Here is a 20367-nt window from a genome sequence, read left to right as displayed (position 1 = left end):
GAAACACTAGCTTCAGCTAGTGAGACAAATCAGAACTGGCCATGATAATTCTCGCGCCAGATCCATTCACATTGGATTACTGTGGATTCTCTATAGGTGTGCTAAGAGGGAGAAGCAGTTTCTAGTGAATGGAAATTATTTCCCCATCCTTGAACAAGACACTCTCCTCTTCCTCATCAGCCAAGGGACGGTTGGGAGTGTACCCCCTTGCGAAGAAGAAATCGGAGCCCACTATATGCCTCCAACAGTTCCTGTGAAGGCCTGGCCTGGCCTGCGCTGCCACACACCTGATGTCATATATGATGTTGTGTATGAAGTCAGGTGTATGGCAGGTGGGTGTGACTTCCCCCAACAACCTCTTGGGCCAAGGTTTGATCAAGAACCAGAGGTTCCTTGCCCTTGCAGTCGCCTTTTAAAGATGCTTTGGAAATTGCTGCTGTTGCAAAATGTCTCTGAGTGGAGCTGGAGATCAAAGAATATTCAGTAGTTCATCCGATGCTAGCTCATAGTGGTTGGCAGTCCTTTTCCAGGCTCAGTTTAAAGTGCTTTCAAAGTTATGCTAACCTTTTAAAATCCCTGAATGATCCACAGCTAGGACAACTCCTGAGTCCTCTTTCCACACATGAAGCTGACTGATTTCTAAGCTTAGTTTCAGAGGCCCTGCTCTTTGGCACCCTCAGGGAGACCACAGGCAGCTACAGAGCCTTTGGGCAGTGGCCCCATCATTCTGCAGTTCCTTTCCCGAGAAGATGTGTTGGACTCCTGCTCTTCTTGTTTTGAGCTGAGCTTTAAAAACTCTCCCAATTAAAGCAAGCTTTTAATCTATAGCCATTTTGTGTTAGTCTGCTGCTGCTTTTTATTGCTTTTTCCTTTGTAATTGCATGTACTAAATTTAGTGATTATTTTAACATTATTTGGGTCTTGTAAGATGCTGTGGATATAATTGTTTATAGAAAAGTGGGATACGAATTGTATAAATAAAATAGGCAAGGGCAATGATTTTCCTTCTTTGTTCATCAGATGGTTTCTAAGCTGTTATTAAAGCTCCCTGCAATGCAGAATCTGCCTTAGGCGTCCCTTTAAATGATTCTCTTTGTATCTCAGCATTTTAATTTTATAACCAAAGATTTTGAGCAAACCTGTAATTAGGAGTACAAAGGCTTCTGGTTGAGAAAGAGATTCAACATGCTGGATGCCCTTTAATTGGAAATATTCTTAATTGCTTTGAGAGGGAAAGCAAGGAAGTAAGAGGTGTTCTGGTGTACTAAACTAAGCAAGATTTAGCTGAGCAACTTCTCTGAACCAGGAATCAAGGTTAAGCTCTCTCTCTCCTCACTAACCACAGGCTATTGCCAAGATCAGCTTATGGTTAGTGAGAAGAGAGAGCTTGACCCAGAGCCCTAGATATGGTGGAGGAGGGGCTAGCCAGGATTTTTGCCCCAGGTGAAGCCTCCAGAGGCGCATCATTGAGGGTCCCAGCCTGTGTGTGCGCGCGCAAATGCACTTGGGTGTGCCAAACTGGGTCTTTCACCCATGGGAAATAAAGCCTAGTTTTGCCCCCGGCTTAACCACATTGGACAACATCACTGAACCAAGCCTTGGCTTCGCTCAGTGCATTGCAGCAGTGAAAGGTACCAGGGAGGGGCAATGTGTCTGGGAGCTCACACCAAGTTTTTTTTAAAATAATTTTTATTCAAAATTATAACAAAACATATTTTCCAAAATCATATCCTTATTTCCCCCCCCCATTTTTCCTCCCACCATAAAACCCATCCCCCCACCCCACCCCACCCCCCGACTTCCCTCAGTTCCAGTCTTTGGTTTCTCCAATAATGCTATTTTCTGCATGTTACAGAGTTGTATAGATCCCCCAACTGTTTAGCTTATTATTATCAGTAAAAAAATTGTGAATGTTTATTCAAAACCTGCCAAGGAGTCCAGTTCGCTTTGTTGCATCTTCAAATACTTTGTGAAAGGTTCCCATTCATCCTTAAACTCACAGTTATCCTTATTTTGTAGTTTATGTGTCAGTTTTGCCAGTTCTGCATAGTCCATCAATTTTTCTTGCCATGATTCTTTAGTTGGAGTTTCTTCAGTCTTCCATCCTTGTGCTACCAGAACTCTCGCGGCCGTTGTCGCATACATGAAGATGTTTTTCAACTTTTTTGGCAGGTCTTTCCCTACAATCCCCAACAAAAATGCCTCGGGTTTTTAAACAAATGTAAAATGGAACATTTTCTTCAATTCATTGTATATCATTTCCCAAATTTTTAAAATTACTTTACAATCCCACCACATATGATAAAATGTTCCCTCCTTTTCCTTACACTTCCAACATCTATTTGAACTAGTTTTGTACATTTTCCCTAACTGCACTGGTGTTGTGTACCATCTGTACATCATCTTCATGTAATTCTCCTTCAATAGGGAACAATCTGTAAATTTTAAGTCAGTTTTCCATAATTTAACCCAATCTTCCATCATAATGTTGTGACCTACGTCTTGTGCCCATTTAATCATAACTGATCATTAGGCCAAGTTTTGGCTTAGTGCGCCTTGCAGACCAGACCAGTACAGTATTTTAGATTACATTGGGAACAAATAAATAGTTCAACTTTACTTTATCTTGCTTATGGAGCAGGTTCAATGGATTGTGGACATTTTAAGGTTGGCATTTTAAAGAATGTTGTATAGCATTTAATTGGTGGGTAAAATTAAACTGTTTCCAGGAAGCATGTAGAAAGTAAAAGAAAGATGCCTAGATGAGTGACTTCCTATCTTTCCCCTTTTTCTTTCACCACTTACCTTAGATGGGAGGTTGAAAGGGGGAAAGTTGTAAATGTATTTGGGGTGAGAGCAGCTCCTGAAACTTACTCCCCCCCCCCCCATGGGTGCCAACTTGAAAAAAATATGGGGGGCAGGTAAGCCCCACCCTGCATAATCAATCTCAAGATGTAGTGCATACACACCATCTGAATGGTAATGTCCCTCAACTTTGAGGGACCCAGCCCCCTCAAATGTTTTATTGGGGAGCTAAAGAGACCTTGGCCCCTAAGAGTTGGCTCCTATTCACGCCCTCCCCTTAAATCTGTGGATTATAAATGAACCTTTATCTGCTGAAGAACCTCTGCATGTTGCAAAGGATTCTGGGCAGTGCTCTAGGTTGCAGGCAGCTCATGCTGGGCTTCATTGCAGCAGTGTATAAACAGAGCGTAAACATGGCTGTCGCTCCTGTGCTGCACTGCAGAAGCAGATCGGTGGTAGTGGTTTACCTGTTGCTGCAGCACTACGGACCTTCAGATAAAGCAACCTCGGCTAATACTGCGAAGGCTTTCTCAGTCTGAGAACCACAAGTTGAGACACAGTTCTATAGACATGAAGTGGACACCAACTGCAATGGCCAAAAGCAAGTTTGAAGGTGTACAACGAGGCTGGGGCAGCCGATATTGTTGTGCAACAGCTCCCATTGTTGGTCACCATTGGTCATGGTGGTGGAAGCTGATGGGAGTTGCAGTCCTCCAACCACTAGAGGGCAACAGGTGTCCCTCCTGCTGTAGAATTAGCACAGCAGACATGGCTTAGACCAGATTCCCCAAAGCTAAGATGTCTAAAGCTAATGTATTACCATGTGTTTTGCATATGGTTGCCTCCTATGCCTGATGAAAGAGTCTGCACTCTTTCAGGAGAGCTTGTGCTGCTTAAAATGCCGACTAGGTTTCTTGGCCCGTTCTTGAAATGTGAATTCTGTGCTGCGGATTTCTTGCACATCTCTCACTATGCCCTAAGGCTGCCCTGGATTTTCTTATTTTAAGCCTTGTCAGTTAGTATCTTGAGATACTAAAGGAGATGCTGGAGGGGAGTTGCCTCAGCATCTCTCTTCACAGAGGACAAAGGGAAAGGAGGGTTCTGGGAGCCAGGTGCCTGTGGTCTATACTGGAGGGTGGGCAGACTTGGACAGGAGCAGGCCTGGATTCAAATATCTGCTCAGCCGTGAAGGACACTTGAGTGAGGTTTGTTCTCTCTCTCCCCCCGCCAACTCAGTTGGGGAGAGGGTTCACCCTATATGCACAGCCCATAATTCCTTGGAGAAAGGGCAGGATACAGCTGTGATTACTTGTAACCTGATCCACCTGCCTATCATGTTAGAAATTTGAACCACTTGCAGTTCCCATTACTCCCTTTGAAAAAGGAGGTGCAGCTGGAAAACATGCACAAAGGGGAAAGGGGACTGAAGCACATTCTCTCTTGAAGAAAGAGTAGAATATCTAGGGCTTTTTAGTTTAGGAAAAAAGGAGCACAGGAGGACAAGACAGAGGCACATAAAATGATGTGTGGTGTGGAGAAAGTAGATAGAAGTTTCTCTCCCTCTCTCAGAAAACCAGGGTGATCCGGTGAAATTGGCTGGCAAGAAATGGGTTTCCTTGCAGCTGCATGTTTGGTATATAAAGTGTATATATATTGTTTGTGTGTATATATATATATATATATATATATATATATATATATATATGAATGTGTTATCTTTGACAGTAAAGGGTTAACTCTCTGCCGTGTGCATTCCTTGTCTGGGATGCATGCTTGACACTCAGGGTATGGTCAGGGCCAGGCAGGTCCAACTGCAAGTAGCCTGAGATCTACCATCCAATATAAAAAACTGGCAGTGATCTACCACTCTCTCCCATTGTCATTCTTCAACTTATTATATTTGGCTGAGCTTATGATAAAAATAATAACAAATGTTAGTCGGTTCCATAGAACCTGTAAAGTTCATTATAAATCAATATATTTTAAAAAATAAATACTTTGTATACTTGTAATAACATAAGGAAATAGCATTGAGGACAGGGTCCTGCACAATCAGAACATGATGCATGGATTGTTGTTCACAAAAGCTCATGCCATAAAAATGTGTTAAGTCTTTAAAGTACCCCAGGACTCTTGCTGTTTTTCAAGTGAGTCAGGGACGCATGTCAACCACAGCGGCTTCCCCCATAGTTCGAAACAGAAACTGGGTAAACTCAACTGCAGAGTTGACAGCCTTCAAGCACCACCTTAAGAACTGGATGAAGCCTGTAGAAGCCCTTTCCCCTGGATCCAACCTACCCCTTCCTTTCGAGTTAACCTAACCGAGAGAGAGAGAGAAGCCCTGTGTGCTGGCTCCTCAGAGAAAGGGCTGTTTGGGGAGAGAGATCAATCGACAGAAATTGACAAGAAGCAATCACATGATCTACAAGTCGATCCCGATCGACCTGTTGGACAATGCTGGTCTAGGCAATGCAGGGCTGGGTTGGCCTGTGTAGCATGAACCATTAACGTTTTCTGCCCTCTGTGTGTGTTTCCATAGTGGCGTTTAAAAACACAAGAGCTAATGTTGTCGCTTCTAACCCATGGTATGTTGCCAGGTTTTTACTTCCTGTAAATAAATGCTACAATTACAACAACAACGGGGTCATTGCTAACTTTGTGGAGCAAACACAGGGATATTGGTCTAAGGTTACCAGATTTTTTTCAATGAATCCGGGGACACTTTTCAACTTCAGTAGGAATGATAGGATTTTGTCAGGGGACTGATTTGTAAATCCGGGGACTGTCCCCGGGAAAGGAGGACGTCTGGCAACCTTATATTGGTCTGTGCAGCAGAGCAAGCAACCTATTTGTAGTAAGTACCTGCCTGTAGCATGGAGCTGTCCCCAGTCAAGATTCTGAGAGCGGTTATTGCTTGTTCCTAAACTTAGTCCTTTCCAAGAACATACATATCGTGTATGAGTTCGCATGTCTGTGCATATAGACACAATAGCAGATCTAGGTATGTGTGTATGTATGGTAAATGTATACATGGCTTTGGTTTTAATTCTTTGTTTGGCATTTTGCTGTTATTATTCCTGCTGAGCATGTATCTCAGCAAGGCACTCAGAGAAGCATAGATCACTTCAGCCCATGTGTAGCGGTCAGAAATTCAGAGTTTGATTCCTCCTCTGCAGCAGTTGGATCCACAGTCTTTGACTCCATTGTCCCACTTTTCTGCCTGGCAGCTTCTTCATTGTATGAGTAACGAGTTTGGCGTGAGGTGTAGGAGTGTGTTTGCCAGTGACTCATACACTGCAGACGGGCAGAAATTGGGTTGGCATGTGAAGCAGTGAAGAAATAGAGCAGGTCAGTCCATTTAAAGGGCATTGGGATCTGGCAGCCGAGTGAAAACATGCGGTGTGGGAGCCTCTTCCGAATTGAAAGACAGCCACAGGCCTATTTGTGTTCTTAAGGGCTGCTGTTTAATGAGACAGTGAGGCATTTCTTGAATTACTGTTCTCCTACGAATGCACGTGTGCATTTTAAACTCACATTTACAAATTTGTCTCAGATTTATTTAATGTGTTACTTTGAGCAGCATCTTTGGGCTGGGTAGAATATCCTGGTTTGATTTTCAGGCTAGAAATGGTTCTCTCTCTGACCTGGGGGAGAGGGAGGGAGGAGGCTAAAGCAACTCTTCCCCATAACATTTAATTATGAGAATATTCAACTTTTCCCCAAAAGGTTTGCTGCTGTTTTCCTGGTGTTGCTTCATTGACACTCCCACTTCTTCTTGCTGGTTTTCTTTCTTTCTGGATCACTAACAGATACACTTGGCCAACTGGGGATCATGTAGCAAATGGTGTCTACATAGCCAATGATGATGTTACTGTGGCAAAGGAAATTTGGAGAAAAAGAGACAATGTGGAATCATAGAGCCATAGAATTGTAGTGTTGGAAGGGACCCCGATGGTCATTTAGTCCAGCCCCCTGCACTGCAGGAATCTCAAGATGACAGCCTCTGCTTGAAAACCTCCAGTGGAGAGTCCACAACCTTCTGAGGCAGCCTGGTCCACTGCTAAATATTAGTGGGGTAATGCGACTGGTTTGTAATATTTCCCAAGATTAGTGAGTTCTTTCAGCTCATCCTGTGTGTCAATAAGAGGATCAAAAATAAACTCAGTAATAGTGGATTGCTTCATCTAATATTTTCATTATAATCTTTTATGCTTTTTTCCTGTAAATGCTAAAGGGTTTAGCAATTTGAGGTTTAGAAGTTCATTCCAAACCCTTGAGCCTACAAACACTTTTGATGTGTGCAAGAAATCTGGGGCTGGGCGTTTCTTAATATGTTTAGCTGAATAAGGATAATACCAGAGTGCTGCATGCATACAGCTTCTGGTAAGCGTGGGTTTCACCTAGTGCTGTGCCAATGTTTTCTCACTGGAGTTCTCAACCCCCCCCCCCAAAAAAAACCATTTGTTTGTGAGTAACTAATTGTTTGGGAGGGAAGGAAAGTCAGGTGGGAGGGAAACAGAATGGAATGGCTAAAACACTGAACAGTCTAGACCAGGGATAGGCAACCTAAGGCCCGGGGGCTGGATGCGGCCCAGTCGCCTTCTCAATCCGGCCCGCAGCCGGTCCGGGAATCAGCGTGTTTTTACATGAGTAGAATGTGTCCTTTTATTTAAAATGCATCTCTGGGTTATTTGTGGGGCATAGGAATTCATTCATCCCCCCCCCCATATAGTCCAGTCCACCACGTGGTCTGAGGGACAGTGGACCGGCCCATGGCTGAAAAAGTTTGCTGACCCCTGGGCTAGACTCTCTGGTCTCAGTGTCTCCAGGGGAAGAAGGAAGGTCTCAATGCAGGTAGCTAAAATGGAGAGAACAAGCTATTTTTACCTCACAAGAATATTTGCTATTGACACGCTCCACCCTCAAGGTGCTGTGTGGTTTGTGTGTCCCAATCACACCCTGCCAGGCTCCGTCTTCTCACTCGGTATCCTCCTCTAGCTTCCAAGCTCCTCCTCCTAAATCTTAGAACTGTTTTACAGTGCCCGACTCATTCCTTTTCAAGCACCATTGAAGTAAATGGGGAAGAAGCAAGTCTGAAGCCCTGTCACTTTGAAAGGAAACCTCATGGAATGAACTTGCAGTGGGATACTTGCAAGTAAGCGTGCCTAGGGCTGGCATGCACCTTTCCCATATAAACAGTTGCTGGACTGATACAGCTCTTACCTGTGGCTTCTAGAAGCTATCAGCATGTGACTGGCCAGCTAAACCAGGTGAGCCTTGGTAGATTTCCCCTGCGTGCAAAGACAGGCTGCAGCGGATTTAGTGGACATGACCAGTAATGAGTCCAGTGGTCAAGAAGGCGGTTACTGAACATGCTGTAGAGCGCAGTGAGGGGCAGGTGGGGCTCATCTACCTGAGAAGGTAGCCCATCTAGGAGAAGGAAAACTTTGGTCCTAAACCTCCAGTGCCTTGAGGGATATCTTTGGGAGAAGAAAAAGCTAAGGAGTAAACCCTACACAAATTCAGAGTGTAGTACCTAAGATGGTTGGATGGTGTCTTGTACAGCTTCCTCCGGCAGCTCCTGCAGCCAAGCTGGTGCCTAGCATATTGCTCTGCTTTCCTTTGGACCACATCAGGGGGATATTGGTGGCTCGGCAGCCCAGGACCTCCAGACACATGGCCCAGGCTTGTGCACCATGGATGTTGCTAATGTAGCAGTTTGATCTCACCCTTAGAGGCCCACTCCATTGTCTCTTGAGGCAGATGGATGCCAACAACATGAAGGGCTTGGTACATAGTGCCCATGTGCATAGTCTCGCAGATTCTGTACAATGGATGTTCATAGCGTAGAGCAGGCAGGGAAGAGAATTCCACAATTTGTAAATGTTCAGGGGAATATGTGTGTTCAGATTGGTGTGAGAAAATGAATACCACAATTACACAAGAGTATCTCTGTTTTCAAGTGTGAAATTTTGGAGGATTTTATATGAGATGAGTGGCGTTTAACTGCCTTGCCTAACCTACATATCTGTTGGTCTGCTCTCTTACGCTACAGTTCACTTAACTGGTCTATTACATCCTTGAAGCTAATGTGAATGTACAAATAATTGCTTGCCATGGTTCATGGAGAATCACAGCAATGCCCTGAAGAGGTTAAACTGGGAGTTCAACAGAGATACTAAAGCCCAAGTAAAAATTGCTACTGAGTTCTTCCATGCCTGCATCTGCCCATTTTTAGCACATCTCCTGCCTCCTTTATACTGGACCATCTGCATAAACAAAGCTGCTATGCTGAAGCATCTCTCTCTGAAACATTCTTTTAAGGGAGGAGAGTCCACCACCTTCCGAGGAAAACATGTAAACTGGCCACAGAAGCTCTATGGCTGTATTAAACTTGTTTTATATACACTGGCTCAGGATGCTTGAGATGGGTAAGAAACTACCAATTACCGTATTTTTCGCTCTATAGGACGCACTTTCCCCCTCCAAATAGGAAGGGGAAATGTGTGTGCGTCCTATGGAGCGAATGCAGGCTTTCACTGAAGCCTGGAGAGTGAGAGGGGTCAGTGCGCACCGACCCCTCTCGCTCTCCAGGCTTCAGGCAGCTATCCGCAAGCCTTCTGAGCGCGGCGGGAGTTGCGAGCAACCTCACCCCCACTCCCGGACCCGTTTAGGGGGCTGGGGTCGGGGGAAGCTTCCCCCGCCCCAGCCCCATGGCTAAAAACGAAGCCAAGACAGCGAGCGGGATCCATCCCGCTCTCTCTCTTGGCTTCTGCCAAAGCCGCGCACAGCCTCTCCTGGCTGGAGAGGTTGCGCGCGGCTAAAGAGGAAGCCAAGACAGCCAGCAGGATGGATCCCGCTCACTGTCTTGGCTTCTTTGCTCTTTGGGGCTGGGGGGGGGAATATTTTTTTTCCCTTTATTTCTCCCCCTAAAAACTAGGTGCGCCCTATGGTCCGGTGCGCCCTATGGAGCGAAAAATACGGTAGGTATTAGTTAAGTAGAATAGTATTAATAAAGTACACACAGGCTGCAAACTTCAAAGCCTCTGCAACCACTGGCCACAACAACTCTGTCTTCAGCTGACGCAAGCCATTCATAATCCACTGGCTCAGAGGCCAAGATGTTATAGAAGGTTTATGGGCCTTTCCAGCTGTTATTATCCAAGACATAGGGCCCTGTGGGTCTGCATGCTACAGATGGAGAGGAGTTTGGCCAGCACAGATTGTACTGGGTCAGCTGTTTGGACATTGTGTTTGTATAAGATCGATACATGAATAGCACAATATGAGTGTAGAGAGAATAAATTAATGGAAATGAATGCAAAAGCTGTTGCACATAAGACACCACAACCAACACATTTACAAACTCTTGTTCTGATCAGCTATTCAGACAACATAAGCAAAACATTCCAAATGTGTGAAATGTGTTACATAAGTATTGTGCTGTTAACGAAGCCGTATTCTAGAGAGCCAACACATTTTCTTCCCTTCGCGTTTCTCTGGAGAACCTGTACTGGTCATCCTACAACATGCATGTAACATCCAGTCAGTTCTGGAGGTAACGGTGAGTAGAATAAAGAGCAGTTTGTAGCAGTGCCCAAAATAACTTCCCACACTGACTTCTGTTGCCAGTGCTAGGAAACCAATGAGATTTTTCAAAAGGTTGTTTGGGGCTCAATGCTCATTACTTTACAAGTTATCAGAATTCTTTAACGTAACACTCTGTGGAGTGTTAATAACTTCGAAAGAGACTGGAAACACTTTAAATTGTATTGGAATAATGGAATAGAATGTTGGCAATCTTTTTCCTTTATTGAAAATCAGTTTGGCAATTTCCATTGTGTACAAGCAGAAAAGTACTGTTTCCCCTCTTACTGTGCTTCTGTTTCTTGTTCATAGTGATTGAGGTTTAGTGTAATATTTGTCTTAAAAACCAATATACAGCTGCTTGAGACCCTGGCTGGGAAGGGGAGATTCTTTTGTGGTATATGAGAGAGAGCTGAAGCAGTGTTGTAGTTTAGAGACCGTGTTACAAATCAAGAATGAGTGGAGTTCAAATCTCACCTCTGCCCTGAATTCTCCAGGACGCCTTTGGAGAGCCTCGGCTCAGCTAGAGAGGGAAGAATGTGTTGCCTTTGGTTTTTCCCAGTTTCTCATTTTTGCAGTGTTGAGTGCACTTCACTCTCATTTCTGCATAAAGTGTATGCACATTTCTCCTAAAATACACATTTTAAAAACACAATTGGCTAATACAGTACAGTATTTTTACAAGCCACTGTCTCTAGTATACAGTGGTACCTCTGGTTGCTACTGGAAAGAAATTTTTTTTTTTTGTTTTGACTAGTGGTACCTCTGGTTACGTACTTAATTCGTTCCGGAGGTCTGTACTTAACCTGAAACTGTTCTTAACCTGAAGCACCACTTTAGCTAATGGGGCCTCCTGCTGTCGCTGCACTGCTGCTGTGTGATTTCTGTTCTCATCCTGAAGCAAAGTTCTTAACCCGAGGTAATATTTCTGGGTTAGCAGAGTCTGTAACCTGAAGCGTATGTAACCTGAAGCGTCTGTAACCCGAGGTACCACTGTAATGGGTTTTTGCACAGTAACTGCACTTATATACACATCTTTGTACACACTTTTGTTGGCATTACAAAATACAGAGAAGTGCAAATTCCAAAGGATAGCTATGCTTCAGTCACAGATGGGTTCAGGAAATGTAAATTGGGTGGGTTCACATTAAAACCTGAAGCAAAATTGATTTCTCCTCTAGATTTATCCCCAGTACATGCAGAGACACACAAATAATGTAGGGATAACCAATACTGAACTTCGGGGTTGTTGTAAAGATTACAACAAGATAATACATGTGGAGAGGAAATAACTGGATAATAAACCTTTTAATTTTTATTTATTTATTTTGTTTATTAAATTTGTGTACCGCCCTATACCTGCAGGTCTCAGGGTGGTTACAACATAAAATCACAATATAAAAACACAAAATACATAATAAAAACAAAAACAACTACAATCCAATACGACACCCCCCAAACCCCACATTTTAAAAGGGCACTGGATGTTGCTTAGCCAAAGGCCTGGTTAAAGAAGAACGCTTTTGCCTGGCGCCTAAAGGCGTATAATGAGGGCGCCAGGCGAACCTCCTTGGGGACAGCATTTCACAAACAGGGAACAACCTCACAGTGTAAGAATTTGTACAAAGTAAGGATGGATAAGTCAGTGCTTGTAGCAAACTCCTTTATCCGTGCGGTGGCTGCATTTACTAGGATGCACTTTTCTGATGTATTGTGACATTATGAACATTAGCCAAGTAGCATGTGGAAGTTAAATCCACAACCTTTTCATCATATTAAACGAGGCCAGAAACCTCCGTCACCCTGAACTGATAAATGCACCTGGATAAGAAGAATTGTCAGAAGCTATGTCCTCAGGCCTTCAGATCTGTAGGGAGAAGTATCATACAGTACACAGACACTGATAACATTGCACAGTACCTCAGCCAAGCCACTCATTAGCACAGAATACAATAACAGCAGTGTTTATCTAGAGGTGATTATATGGAAATAAATATCTGTTTCTATACACAGAAGACAGTTGTGAGTAGGTGGCTTGCTCCTTCATGTACCTTCTGTCTCTAAAATACTCCACAGAATTTGCCAAACTCTCAATCATAGAAAAGTTTATCTGACACTGGCTGAGACGCAATAGTCACAGTTCAGCATTATTAGAACTATCAGTGGTGAGTCTCAGGAGAGTTTTTCATCCGAAATCATGATTTGATCCTCGTTTCTCTGAACCAGCCACAGTTGGAGTAAGCTACAATTTCTCTAAATGACAGTATTTTTCCACGTATAAGAAGGTGCTTTTTGCTAAAAAAAAAAAAAAAAATTAGGCAAAAATTGTGTGTCGTCTTGTACACGGATGGTGAATGCAGAGGGGGGAACGTGCGATTAATGGCAGCAGCAAGCAGGAGATTGGCAGCGGTGATTGGGTGGGTGATTGGTGGCTGCAGCAAGGCCTGCTGGCGATTGGCTGTGGCTGTAGCAATTGGGCAGGCGATTGGCGGCTGCGGCAAGTAGGTGGGTGGGCTGTTGGTGGTGGCAAGCGGACAGGCGATTGGTGGCTGTGGTGAGGTGTGCAATTGGCAGTGGCTGTGGCAAGCGATCGGCAGTGGCGGGCAGGCAGGTGAGCAATTGGCGGAAGTGACCTCCCTCACCCCCCAAAAATAGCTAAACAACTTAATTTCTTAATTTTGGGTTAAAAAACATGGGGGTTGTCTTCTACATGGAGGCATATTATGCACGGAAAAATACTGCAGGCTGTGATGGGCAGCAGAGCCAGGTTCACTACAGGCTTAATTGGGGGCAGTGAGTGATGGGATCCACATGCCCGTGTCTTTGACTCATCCTCATCAGTTTGGGGCAGTTGGTGTGCTTCAGGGAATGGTGTGTCTGAATGTAGAAATAAATGTATGTGATGCAAATTCTGATGTCATGAAGAATCTGCAAAACCAGAAATCAGAACTGAGGTGATCCAGGGATGCAGTCTTGCTACCCAAAGTGCCATCACAAGAAAGTAAACTGTACTGAACTCTATGTGGCTTACAGCCTTATTATCCTTTGCGTCCTTTGTCAGAATCACTTGTGCTTCCAGTACAATACTATCTAGTAGCATTTAGAGTTTTTTTTGGGGGGGGAGGGGAGACCAGCAGAGCAATCAGTGTTGTGGGGCAATATATTTTCCCCTCATAATACTACAACTTTGGGATCACCCAGTACAGTGGTACCTCGGGTTAAGTACTTACTTCGTTCTGGAGGTCTGTTCTTAACCTGAAACTGTTCTTAACCTGAAGCACCACTTTAGCTAATGGGGCCTCCTGCTGCTGCTGTGCCGCCGAAGCACGTTTTCTGTTCTCAACCTGAAGCAAAGTTCTTAACCCGAGGTACTATTTCTGGGTTAGCGGAGTCTGTAACCTGAAGCGTATGTAACCTGAAGCGTATGTAACCCGAGGTACCACTGTACTCAAAGTGATTAGTAATAGATGCAGAAAAAATACATTTTCATCGAATGCGTAGTTAGATTATTTACTGCTAAGACATATCACTAGTTCAGATGGCTTTCCAAGTGGGCAAGGAATATGCTCAGAAGATATGTCTTAAGGTCTCTTAGCTATGATTAACTGCATGTTCAGAGGAACAGAAAGCTGCCTTGTACTGAATGAGACCACTGATCCATGTGGCTCAGAAGTTGCTCCCTGGGGTTTCAGGCAAGAATTTCTTCCAGTCCTACCTGGAGATGCCAGGAATTGAACCTGGGACCTTCTGCATGCAAAGCAGATACTCCCCCATTGAGCATAGAGCCTGTAGAGTCAGCATATCTGAGTGTCAAATGCAAGGGACGCAAGGCAGGAGAGGTGGCTGTTTCCATGCCTTGTTTCTGATCTTCCCAGAAGCTTCAGGGTGGTGCTGTTGGAAACAGCTTGGAATGCAAGTACCTTTGTATCTGCAGGGCAGCTCATAAACTTCACTCTCTCTGCTTGGGAGAAGGATGTCAGGAGGAAAGGAATGAAGCTGCCTTATACTGTAGTGTGTTATCCATCTAGGTAAGTATTGTCTACCTGGACTAGCAACAGCTCTGCCAAGGACACAGATAAATGCATTTCATATTACACTAACAGAGTCTCATGAGTTCAATATCATGCACAAAATGATTCTGCTGTTTGCAAGGGCTCAAGAAGAAGATGACCAGAAATGGGTTATATGTGCTACAAGATTGATCATGAGTAAGTAAAACAGTACAGGTTGGCCCAAAGGCTGCTGCCTTGTAATTTATTTTTGTTGTAAATTTGCTACGCTTAATGAAGGGTGCCTTTTCTAACCTGTGTGTGCTTTCTCTACTGTGGGAAGGATACACTGCTTGTGATATTAATAGCAATATTGAATATGATGGCAATGAGCCATCTCAGAACTAGCGAGCAGTTGGGTTTGGAATTAATGAAGGAGAAGGTAAAATAAAAGGCTTATAAATCAGTTGATGGAAAAGCTATGTGGCAGATCCTTCTTCTAGCAAGCTTGGGGGTGAGGCAAGGCAGATACACAGCAAAATGAAGGCGGTCTGAGCAAGTACAAACCGTCGCAACAGCAGAGTTCCTTATTCCTTTGCCCAGCAAACAAGCCAAATCTGGACATTTACAGAAGTTGGGGACGTGTTGGCGGATGCATTCTGACCTGTCGCTGATGGTGTGGCTTTAGTTCCTGCCATTGACTGTAATCGGTTTTATGCTACACAGACTGAATTCGTCCTTGATTTTTCTCAGGTACCAAGTTCAGGATTTGCTGCAGACTTGAGTCCTGACATTAGCACCACAAACCTTTAAGAATATTACAGAAATGGAGAATAGATTGCAAAACATACTTATATTTAGGTTACCAGAAGAATTATAGAATTCTTGAGTTGAAAGGGACCTTGATGGTCATCTAGTCTAACCCCCTGCAGTACAGAAATCTCAGCACCTGAACACTTTTTTTAAAACCTGCAACCTACTGGATTTTTTCAACTAAGTTTTACACAGAAATTAATGCTAGGTCCCTCAATTTCAGTAGGTAATATGAGTAAAACTTAGATGAATACCACTCACTAAGTCTAGATCAGCTGAACAAAGCCATTTTATTCAGTCCTAATAAAAATGTATCAGGGAGAGATGCTTCAGAATAGATGCTTTATTTATACAGATTGTTTCTGCATTTTAAAGGAGGAAGGAAATATGTTAAAATTGGGCATGGAAAGAATCTGTAGCAATTATTACTTGGGCTTTAGCATCTCAGTTGAACTCTCAGTTTAACCACTTCAGGGCATTGCTGTGATTCTCCATGAACCATGACAAGCAATTATTTTGTACATTCGCATTAGCTTTAGGGACATAATAGGCCAGTTCAGAGCATGTGTAGGTTGGCTGTATTCATCGCAGCAGAATTTTTCCATTTCAGGTGTCCTGCAATTTTAAATCCAGAAAATTGATTTCAAGCAGTCTCAGTAAAGATGTGAAGTTGATATAGAATCATAGAATTGTAGAGTTGGAGGGGACTGTGAGGGTCATCTTGTCCAAACCTGCAATGCAAGTATCTCAACTGAAGAATCCATGACAGACGGCCATCTAACCTCTGCTTAAAAACCTCAATGGAAGGAGAGTTCACAGCCTCCCAAGAGAATCCATTCCACTGTTGAGCAGCTCTTACCGTCAGAACATTCTTCCTGATGTTTAGTTGGAACCTCCTTTATTGTAGCTTGAATCTGTTGGTTCAAGTCCTTCCCTCCAGAGCAGGAGAAAACAAGCCTGCTCCATCTTCCATGTGACAGCCCTTGAGATATTTGAAGAAGGCTCTCATATGTCACCTCAGTCTCCTCTTTTCCAGGCTGAACATGCCCAACTCCCTCAAGTGTTCCTCAAGGGTCTGGTCAAGGTCACCCAGTGAACCTTGTGGCTGAGTGGAGATTTGAACCTGGATGTCCCTGGTCTATGCTCAGGTGTCCCCCACCCCACCCCACCGATGCAACTATAGTGAGCTGCAGTGCCATGATCTACTTATATAAGACATTTGAGAAAGGTCAGGTTCTTATTCAGCCAACTGAAGCACCATGAGATTGTTTTTTGAGGGAGGCAGGTTTTATTTTATGACAAGCTGCTGTATGTTTATATTTTATAGTTAGCCTCTTTTGGCAGCTTCTCTTTATTGAGTTAGTACAGCATAGTGGTTATCAGTTAAGAAGTTCCCATTTCAGATCTCACCTCTTCTGCCTTAAATATGTGATGTCATCTGACTTGGCTCGCCGTCTGTGGGTCCTCGCTGTGGGATCACATTCAGCCAGTGCTTTACCAACTGCACTGGCTCCCGGTGGAGTACAGGGTCAGGTTTAAGGTGCTGGTTTTGACCTTTAAAGCCCTATGCGGCCTAGAACCCACGTACCTACGGGACCGCCTCTCCTGGTATGCCCCATGCAGGATCTTTTGGTCCACAAATGACAACATTTTGGAGGTCCCAGGTCGCAAGGTGGTTAGATTGGTCTCAACTAGGGCCAGGGCCTTTTCAGTACTGGCCCCGACTTGGTGGAACGCTCTTCACAAGAGACAAGGGCCCTGCAGGACTTGACATCTTTCTGCAGGGCCTGCAAGACAGAGCTGTTCCGCCTGGCCTTTGGTTTGGACTCAGTCTGACCCTTATATTTCCCTCCCCTTATGGTCTTGATCTATCGTCTACTTTTAAAATGAGGCTGCATTTTAAATTGCATTTTAACCTGCATTTTAAATTGGTTTCCCCCCCTTCTTTTTCCCCCTATTATGTTTTTACTGTGATTTTATTGGTGTTAGCTGCCCTGAGCCTGGCTCTGGCCAGGGAGGGCAGGGTATAAATAAAATTTATTATTACTATTAGGGATAATGGTGACTTAACATTGCAGGGGTGTGGAAAAGATTCTTTAAAAGATGTACAGGAAGAACTTTGAGCACTCAGAAGCAGCACTATATAAAATTGCATTATAAATGCTGAATCTTTTAAATTTTTGGATAATTAAAGATTGCTTAATTAAAGTGGTCTTCCCTGAAAGAAAAGATCTGCATACAGAGAACTGGTATGTAGGTTTTCACATCCCCCGCTAGGAAACAGCTTTCAGATATTCAGCCTGAAGGAAGAGCTTTGTCACTTGAGTTTTATGGCTGTGCCTTTGCCCAGGAGTAGAGGCAAAGTGACTCCTGCTCTTTCAAAATCGGTGAGTTGTTTTTGCTCACGAGATTGTCCTCATTCACCCTACAAATGATCTTGTTTTTATTTCTGCTAAAAGTGCTTCAGTTGGCAGCAGGGACTGGGTGTGCAGCTTCCCTTCCTCTCCCCCATGCCGTTTTGGGTCCCTGTAGGGTAATTAAGAGGGGACCTTTTCAAGATAGTAGCATATTTCATGCAGGCTAATGCAGGAGTGGTAATTAAATGATTTGCTTTTTATGTGGGGTCTTGCCAAGACTCTCTTGGCAGGGAGCTGCAAGCCTCCGTCACCAGCTGACAAGTCTCAGCAATAGCCTGTAGTAAATAGTGATAAAAGCTCTGCTTCACATGATCTGCACAAGGTGCCTTTCTAATGATGCTTGACTTTTCTGTTCTCTCCCCCCTTATGATATCTGAGCAAACAGAAATACTGTACATTTTTTCAGGATGAAGTCTTCCTTCTGGTAGTGCTGGAGCTGTGTGATGGTCACTGTTGCAAACACAACGGGACCTCAATAAGCCAACAGTCTGAAAACACCCTGTCCTGGGGGAAACATCTCCCGTCATCTCAGTGTGAGGAAGCAGCTATGCTTCTCCTTTCCACTTCCCCTCCTCTGAAATCAGCATGCTTATGGCAGCTGAAGCTGAGGGCGGGCAAAGCAAGGAAGATGCCTTGCTCAAGTTGCCTATAAGCTGAAAACGATTGCCTCGTATTAATGACAACGACTAATAATGGTTGATCATGAATCTAAATTATTGCTGGGGCAAGCAGGAACACTGCTGTAAAAATGGGTTCCTAAATGTCATTGCTGTTCCTTTTTGCCGCTGAGATTCCCTCCTAAAGGCCCAGCGCAAAGTGCAGTTCAATACTTTGTCCTCTTGGCCAGTTTTCTCTCCTTCTCTCACTCCCTGGGGTTGGGGAGAGCCAACTGGAGCTGCAGCTCACCTGGGGCCGGTTGGCAAGGGAGACATTTGTTTCAAACCTCCACTCTCAAAGGAAGTTGCGTTATATATGAGGTTTGCGTGGCTGCCACATAATAAAAGGTGGGACTTAACCGGGTAGGATCCTGCTAGGAAACAAATGGGAAAAATTGGCCAGCATTACAAGTTCAGGCATTTGGTGTTTTAAAAACCACTGCAATGTGGGTTCGGTGGTTCTTAATTGTCATCTTGATTGTGATTGTAAGCTGTTGGTTTTTAATACAGTAATGCTGCAACTTATGCTGTGGTTACATTCCAGGGATCGTGCCTAAAGCCCAAATTGTTTTTAGTCAAAACCCATTGGGTTCAGTGGTGGTTGGGATTGCCAAAGTCATTTTTCCTGGAAACCCACCTCCTTTCCACTTCTTGTTGTTTTTTATTTACCACATATGTAAAGCTGAAGGCACACAAGTTAAATGCATGTAAGTTGCGGGCCTACTGTCTTGTGTTTTAATGTTGTAGCCTGCCCTGGGACCTTAGGGCGAAGGGCAGACAAGGAATAAATCAAACCAACCAACCAATATGGATCTCTTTTCTAAAAGGTTGTTTCAAAGATGACCGCATTGTATTCTGGACTTGGATGTTTTCCACTTACTTTATGGAGAAATGGGCCCCCCGGCAAGATGACATGCTCTTCTATGTCCGAAGGAAACTGTCATACGTTGGTGGAGACAATACAGATGGGAAGAAGGTAAGTTGTGTAATGGAATCTTACACCCAAGAGGCACATTTTCCTTCAGATTAAGTGCAATTTGTGTTTTGGCATTGCCTGCATTCTGAGCAATGCTGTGTGTCGAGAGACGCCGTAAAGCTTGGATAGACTCTTGGGATGTGCTGGCTTATAAAAATTAAATATATTTTTACATGAAATATTTGGCCATCATGATCTTAGGCAATGAAATGGGAAAGAATACTACAATTATGTGTTCTGGGGTGCTTTGCCACATTATAGCACTTAGAACCCGGAGGCCATTTGTATGACAGCCTGTGCATGCGATCATGTGGTAGGTATTAGCTCATGTTATAAAATTCCAGTGGAAATGAAACATACATTTCCCTGAATATAAAGTTTGTGAAGCTGGCCACAAGTACCCTTAAATCGACCTGATTTGGAGCTATTTTGTGATGAACAAAAAATCCACTTGGAAGTCAGAAGACAAATGCATTTTGTTTCTAGATTCGACATTATGAAATGTAAAGATTGTAACCTGATGTTGTTGTTGCTTTTCAAAAGTGATTGTATGGTATAGCTCATGGGTAGCAAACATTTCTCAGCCAGAGACTTGCGTTCCCTCACAGGCAATCTTCTGGGGGATGGATGGCAGTGATGGGCAGGGGCAGAAGTGGGTCAGGCTATGGGCAACAGATGCAACAGGGCACATTCAACTGTGAATAGTCCAATGTTCCTACTCTCTCTCTCTCTTCTCCCTCCAGGCAAACAAGAGCCATTATTGCAGTTCAGGGATACATTCCAGCCAGGCAAAACCAGAGCAAGGCGAGAGGGGCCTGGTCTTGGGAGAGTCTCAAGGGCTAACTAGAGAGACTGGGAGGACCACAGTCCATCCCTGGGCTTCGTATTTCCCAGCCCTAGACTTAAGGGCTGCAATAGAGACTTCAGGGCTTTGCTCACATTTATTCTCATAGAGAACACCGTTCCATTTGTGAGAGAGCAGCAAATCACACATATGCTGTATCAAAACACATTGACGCAACGTGAAGAACTGTCTCTGTGAGACAGGAATTGTTTCTGTGTATATTTATGTACTTGTGAATACTCGTACCTTGGTTTTCGAACAGCTTAGTTCTTGAATGTTT

At 43.9% G+C, this 20367-nt stretch overlaps 1 protein-coding gene across 2 annotated transcripts in view; it reads left to right on the top strand.

The window, feature by feature from the left end:
• KIAA0930 overlaps window positions 1-20367 on the top strand; it is a 54276-nt gene that overhangs the window by 16860 nt on the left and 17049 nt on the right. For both annotated transcript variants that reach the window (XM_083615869.1, XM_083615870.1), the window contains exon 2: window positions 19095-19243. In XM_083615869.1, the coding sequence (XP_083471995.1) occupies window positions 19095-19243 (149 nt within the window). The remainder of the gene's footprint in view (window positions 1-19094; window positions 19244-20367) is intronic.

Source organism: Podarcis filfolensis (genome assembly GCF_964270895.1).
Source record: "Podarcis filfolensis genome assembly, chromosome: 5".
Classification (NCBI taxonomy): Eukaryota; Metazoa; Chordata; class Lepidosauria; order Squamata; family Lacertidae; genus Podarcis; species Podarcis filfolensis.
The sequence above is the reverse complement of the archived record's forward strand: the minus strand, read 5'-3'. Positions and strand labels throughout refer to the sequence as shown.